Source organism: Oxyura jamaicensis, chromosome 26 (genome assembly GCF_011077185.1).
Source record: "Oxyura jamaicensis isolate SHBP4307 breed ruddy duck chromosome 26, BPBGC_Ojam_1.0, whole genome shotgun sequence".
NCBI classification, from domain to species: domain Eukaryota; kingdom Metazoa; phylum Chordata; class Aves; order Anseriformes; family Anatidae; genus Oxyura; species Oxyura jamaicensis.
The window spans coordinates 1,181,792-1,188,013 of NC_048918.1; the positions used below are offsets into that span (position 1 = coordinate 1,181,792).

General features: G+C 58.3%; 1 protein-coding gene across 1 annotated transcript; it reads right to left on the reverse strand.

Moving 5' to 3' along the window:
• Positions 1-810: 810 nt before the first annotated feature.
• Positions 811-5,953, reverse strand: RPS10 (ribosomal protein S10). Its single transcript, XM_035347127.1, has 6 exons — positions 5,851-5,953; positions 4,974-5,123; positions 4,459-4,630; positions 1,467-1,544; positions 1,154-1,209; positions 811-899 (listed from the first exon to the last, which is right to left on the reverse strand). The coding sequence occupies exons 2-6, from the start codon at positions 5,121-5,123 to the stop codon at positions 858-860; spliced, it is 498 nt and encodes a 165-aa protein (XP_035203018.1). The 5' UTR covers positions 5,851-5,953; the 3' UTR covers positions 811-857.
• Positions 5,954-6,222: the final 269 nt, after the last annotated feature.

The window sequence follows — 6,222 nt, forward strand, 5'->3', positions numbered from 1 at the left end:
AGTGCATCCTGGCTATATCCAGTCATCTTTTAGCTCAATCGCAGTCTCCAAACTTTGTTAGCTACAAAGACTTGAGGTCTCTCTGCACAGTTCCAACCTCCTCAGAGCTCCCGTTCAAAAAGCTAATGACAAGCCCACCACTTCCCTCAGCCCCGAATTAGGGCTGTGCTCAGTTCCTTTCCCAGCGGGCTGCCTCACACCTCCGTGACAATAAGGCTGCCCTACAGCATCCGACTGTGAGGCCGCAGAAAACCATTCCCAATTAGCGCCATCCCGTTATTAGTTTGCGGGTGACATCTACCGGCAGGCCGCATACTGCAGGGGACCTGTCCCAGCTCTGCTCAGCTCCAGATGGCAGATGCTGTCACAACGCTCTCGTTAAGCCCTGGTTAATTAACCCTGCGATTTCAGAGCGAGGGCAGAGGGAACGCCAACCTGCCTGCATTGTCCGTGTTCTGTTCACGGAGGACCTTGGGCCAACACAGCTGAACTGGGGCAATTTTCTGTCTCCACAACAGAATCATCTCTGCGGATTTACTAGGAATGAATTTCTTCCTGGGCAGAGCAAACTGCCTGCAGCACGTCTGTGCTGCCCTGAGCCAGAGCTCATTCCTCCCTAAGAGTCACCTTTGCACGTTAGCAAAACCTTACCTCCGTGGTCACCAAACCTTGGAACTTCCTTCCCATAACCTGTTTTCTAATCAGGAGGTAATTGCACCGTGGCACAGCGTGCCAAGCATCTGAGTCACCCCCCTGCTACGTGAGCTCTAGGCTCAGGCACTCCAATAAAACACGCTGATGGAAGCCAGGTGGCATTTTCACCTATTTTATTATACACAAAACATGAGCAGGAACTTCTACTGAGGAGGCTGACCACGTCCACGACCAAATCCACCTCTCTGCAACAGAAAAGGAAGAGCATTAGAGGTCGCCACCTGAACCAACTGACAGCAGCAAATACACTGCGAACCCCACCAACACCGTGACACAGCTGGGGGCTTTCCTCAGCTTGGCTTTGCTTTGACAAGCCCCGAGAGGATCAGAGCCCAGTACCCGACCTACCTGACCAGCAGCACGCAGATCTGACCTATCCGACGCCTCCTTCTCAAAGCCCCCCCCCAAAAAGAAAGCCAGCTTGAATGCCAACACTTACAAACTGGAATTCAGTGGCTGCTCCAGCACCAGCCTCAGCCTTCTTGTCAGCACCAGCTGGAGAGAGAGAACGAGTTAGTGACAACCCCCAGACCGCACTCCCCAGCACAGCACCGCTGCTGGGAACCCTCAGCCCACCCCGACAGAGTTCAGTGAATCAGATCCACGAGCAGATACGGCCAAGTTCTGCCATGTAAGTGTCTAAGCCACGCCAGGAGGCCGATTTCCCCCTTCCCTTCTCAAAAGGAGCTCTATGCCCACGACAATTCTCCCAAAGACGGAAGCTGCACGAAGAGCGAGCTCGGCGCACTCACGTGGAACAGCGCTGCGTCTGTACGTGTCCCTGTCGGCTTCTCCCCGAGTGAGGCGTGCGGGGCGTTCCCCTTCCAGACCTGTGAGGAAAAACCAGCACCAGACCCTGAGAGAGGGCATGGACAGCTCGGCTCACGTGTGGCCCTTCATCACCTGAAGGTGGGAAAAACCCCTCCAGGTTGGCACTGCACCTGCCAACACTCACACCTGGGACACCTCAGTGCATGTAAACCAAAACAGCAACGGGGCAAGGAAAACGTCACCGGAAGGGGAAAATCTACCAGGGGGAACCGGCTCGCACTTGGGCTGAGCTCCTACATGATGTAAGAACTGGATGACGGCATCCAGCATCCAACCCTGCTGCACACAAAAAGCAGAGGCACGGGGGGAGCTGTGGCATCTGACGAGCTCGTTCCCAGCCAAGCCACAAACTGAGATCCTGATCCCGAGGTAAAACACAGCCACGCTATCGGTGTCACAAATCCCCCACGACGGAGCAGATTAATAAATCTAAGAGCAGATTATCTGTGTAACAGGAGATTAACGCCAGACAGAACGCTTGCAGGAAAGACCTGGGGTGGAAATGTCGGTTTCTGGGTGGCTCTCAGAGCTCCCCAGAGCCCAGACAGAACACCCTCCCCCTGCACCAGGCCGAGGTCTCCGGGCTTCCCACGAATCCCACACAAAACCCAGCTCTTTGTAAGAGACTCGATGACAAACGCTACCCGCTGGTGTGCAAGCTGCTTAGTTTTTCCTACGAGTGCTTCCACGCCCCTCTTTTCTCTGCGTTAAACTGTTACAGCACATCTCCGTGCCAATGGTTCGTGGGGCTTTGTTTCCCACTTTCCATCTGTCCATCCTTCATTCCTCAGGGCTCACTGGCACACGGAGCAGCCCCAGGTTATGAACACCAGCTCGACAGCAGTCCAAAGCCTGCTCCGGCCCCCTGCTCCAGCTGCTGGACCAAGCCTCGCTTGAGAGTTGGCAGAACTGCACAAAAGCACCAGAAAAGGCCCCAGAAGTTCAAGAAGCCGGTCAAGTTCTGCAGGGCTTGCATCCTGCACGCCTCGGTCGCTCCCAGTTTGTGCAGACAGCGGGTAATTAACAGAAAAACGGGTAATTAACAGAAAAGCAGCACTGGAACAGCTCTCAGCCCTACCAGCTGGCCCTGCTCAGGTGCGCACTGAAGGTCACTGGCACTGCAACGCGAAGCTCCCTCACAGTACAAACCCGGAGCAAGTTCTAACCCAGAACTGGAGGAGCCCCACCCTGACAGAAGTGCAGCTTCTCGAGCTCTCTGGATAAACGCAGCTTCTAAGGAATAAATTTGTTAACATCCAAACCTCCTGAGAGATCAAAGAAACCGTCACCTTCCCAGTCTGAGCGCAATTCCGCCTTTTGAAGCGGACGCTGCGATTTTGTTTGGCTAAAAACCAAGCTGCAGGAGTTGCAGGAGAAGCTCCTCGCTTAGCACAAGCCCACAGCGCAGCAGCAGTCCCTGCTGACTGGGCTAGGAAGTGGCTCAGAAGCACAAACTAGCGCACACCAGAAGTTTTGTCAGGCAGGCCTCCCCTTTCAGTCCTCTCCTGAGGGCAGCGTGGCATCCCCTAACCCTGCGCTCGCTGGGCAGAAGAGGCAGCTCCACACGTGCCCCTCTCCCTCCTGCCTCAGGGGACTTCTTGTCCCTAGACTCGGCAGGGCTGCTCCACGAGCCCTGGCTGCGGTGATTTTCTCTTCTGTCTCTCATTTCCCCACGTTTCCAGGAGGTTTTGGTCTCCCCATAGGCCCCGGGCAATTTTCCAGCCTACATTCTGCACTGGGGTGTTCCTGGGAAGCCGAGCAGGAGGCACTGCACAGAGCGTTCCCGAACACATCCCTCCTGCTCCAACTGCGAGCTGGGAGCACAGCAACCTCTGAACCCAACGGGGGGAGCAGCGGCTTCAGCACATCCACCCGAATTTATTCCTACCCCTCGCTGTCCCCAGGTCACACAACGATTCCCGAGGCAGTGCAGAGCGTCCACGGAGGAAAAGCGTAGCGGCTGTGTCCTGTGCGCAACGCGGGCGGATCTGCAGCCCAGGCTTTGTCACGCTGTGACTGGCGAGCTGAACGAATACCACCTGGAGGTTCGCTTCGGGCACCGGCAAGCGGCTTCAGGGCACGTTTGGCAAGGAGAAGCCCGCGAGAGGCAGCTGCTGGCCACCTGAGGATTCCGCAGGAGCGGCACATCTGCCTGGAGGGCACCTCGCTCGGGGAGTTGGAAAACCCGCCGAGAAGAATCAGAACAAAAGCAGCGTGTCCCACTCACCTGGTGTGCCCCACGTGCCCGGGGTAACTTTTGGAAGGCAGCTTTAACAACCCAGCTCGCCTAACGGCACCTGAACTGCACGCAGCCAGCTCGAGCTCAGGCACCAGGCAAATCCCCACGGGAAGCGCACCCAGCACGGGCGCGCTGCTTCGGCTTCTGTCCCTACAGCTGAACCCACGTCTGGTCCCTTCAGCTGGTCCTGAAAGCCCAGCAGCCCCCAGGCAGCTCTCCGAAGGACAATTCATCCGAGTTCAGGTTCCCTGCACCCACTGGACTCACAGGCTACACGCAGCCACGTTCCTGCTGGAGACCTGCAGCCACCAGCCGCGGGCTCTTCCCAGAGGACAGAGCTCTGAGAAGCCCTCCGGCAGCTACAGGCACCGCCTGCCTCCCGGCTCCCCAGCCACAGCCCTCAGCAATCCCACCCGCTCGTGCTCTCAGAGCCACGGCCCACGCTCAAGCACCTGCTCCCATCACAACCCCCTTCACCCCTCTCCCATTTCCCCAGCACCAAACACAAAAGCAATAAAACCTACACCCCCACCAAGGTTTCCACACCCCAAAACCACAGCGACTCACACCGGTCTGCGCCGAACCCAGCAAATCCCAGCTGCTTCCCCACCCCATCACCTCGCTCCCTGCTCCCTCCTGCCGCCGCAGCCGCCTCTCAGCCAGCTTTGGTTTACCTTTGGGCCGGGGTCTGCCGGTCTCCGGGCGGCTGCGGCGCAGGGTTGCGGGGACGATCTCCGGGGGCAGGTGGAGGTAATCGCGCAGGTACTGGATGCCCTCGTTGGTCAGGTACCAGTAGAAATGCCTCCACGCAAACTGCTCTTTCACATAACCGCGGGATTTCAGAGACTAGGGAAAGAATTCTCGGTTATTTCCCGGTTACTGGGGGTAAAAAGCTAAAAACAGACAGAAGTTGACGTGTGCAAGACAAAGCTATAGCATTATTCCCAGTCTGTAAGAAAATATAAGGCACGTAAAAGCATCACAGCTGCAAAAAAAGAAAGCCGGGGAGCACAAAACACACCCATAGCTGTGGAGAACAGAGTAAGTGAAGGGGGAATAGCAAAAATCAGGAAAACAGGACAACAACTGCACTAGGAAAGAAACAGCAAGCACACGGCGACGTCTGACAGCTTGTTTGCCAACAAGTGACAAGGTTTATTTACAGACAGCGACCCGCAGCCTCGCGTACCTGCATGGCTTTCATGACGTGGAGGTTGGGCACGTTCTTGTCGACGAGCTCGGGGTGCTTGGGCATGTGGACGTCTTTCTTGGCCACCATCACGCCCTCCTTAAAAAGGAGCTCGTAGATGGCAATCCGGTTCTTCTTGGGCATCAACATCTGAACGAGAGAGAGGCAGAGAGTAAACACCGATGGTTTGAAATGAACGTGCTCAGGTGATGAATGTGTACCAGAAATGATACAACAACCACAGTGGTGGCTCGTATGAAAAGCCTCATTGAAGTAAATTTCAGCACCCGAGTTCCTCAGCACCCCGAACTTGGGATTTTTAACACTAAATCGGATTCCTAACATTAAATCATAGCCTCGCATTCGACATGTAAACTACCTGCTGTCAGGGAGAAAAAGGGACAGGGGCCGGTGGGGCAGAGCCGGTGCTCAGGGCAGCGCTTCTCCCAGCTCCTCGGTGGGTGCTGGAAGGCTGCAGCCCCCCCGTCACACCGCTGCTGCTCCCCCACCCGTCCCGCACCCCCCGCTTCCCGGGTACCCTCCCGGCCTCAGGCTCCCCCCCGCGGCCCCGGGCAGCCCACCTCGCCCCGCCCCTACCGGAACCCCCCCGAGCGCCCCAAACACCCCCGGGTAAAATCACTCCCGGCCTCGGGGCTCGCCTTGGCCTCCCGGAGCGCGGCCCCGGGACCTACCCGCGGCCTACCGCCCCCGGGCCCTCCCGCCCCGTAAAATCAGGCCCCGGGCACGTCCCATCCCGGCAATTTCCCCCCGGCAGGGCCGGGCCTCGTCGCCCCATCGCCGCCCGGGGTCTGCCCCGCGGCGCCGCCCCAGGATGGCTCCGATACGAGCCCGATGCGGGCCCGGAGCGCGGCCTCACCGTGGCGGCGGCGGCGGGGCCCGGACCGGAAAAGGAAAGCGCGTTCGCGGCGCGGCCGCTTCCGGCCTCCCGAAGGACCCCACCTGGAGGAATGAGGGACCGGGAGGGGTGTCCGCGGCGCTGCCTGAGTGCAATGGGAAGGCCCCAGAACGGGGGTGCCCCGTGTGGTGCCTGATTGGAAACGTCCCCTGCGGCGTCGCTGCCCCTCCCAGTGCCACCCCCCCCCCCCCAGACGTGGCTGTTAAGCTGTTAAATATTTCATGGCGACAGTAAAAACACACGGGGAGAGCCTTGGGGCCGTGCCAGGGGCCCGGCGCTGAGCAATGGCCTCCTTCGCTGGGCTCTGCCCCTGCCACCAGCCTCCATCATGGA

Bases quoted from the DNA above. Each gene is read 5' to 3' on its own strand.
- RPS10 (XM_035347127.1), bottom strand. From the start codon at position 5,123: ATGTTGATGCCCAAGAAGAACCGGATTGCCATCTACGAGCTCCTTTTT. The intron at 1,210-1,466 runs GTGAGTGCGCCG...CTCTCTCTCCAG, and splicing joins CAGACGCAGCGCTGTTCCAC to CTGGTGCTGACAAGAAGGCT. The intron at 900-1,153 runs GTAAGTGTTGGC...TTTCTGTTGCAG, and splicing joins CAGCCACTGAATTCCAGTTT to AGAGGTGGATTTGGTCGTGG.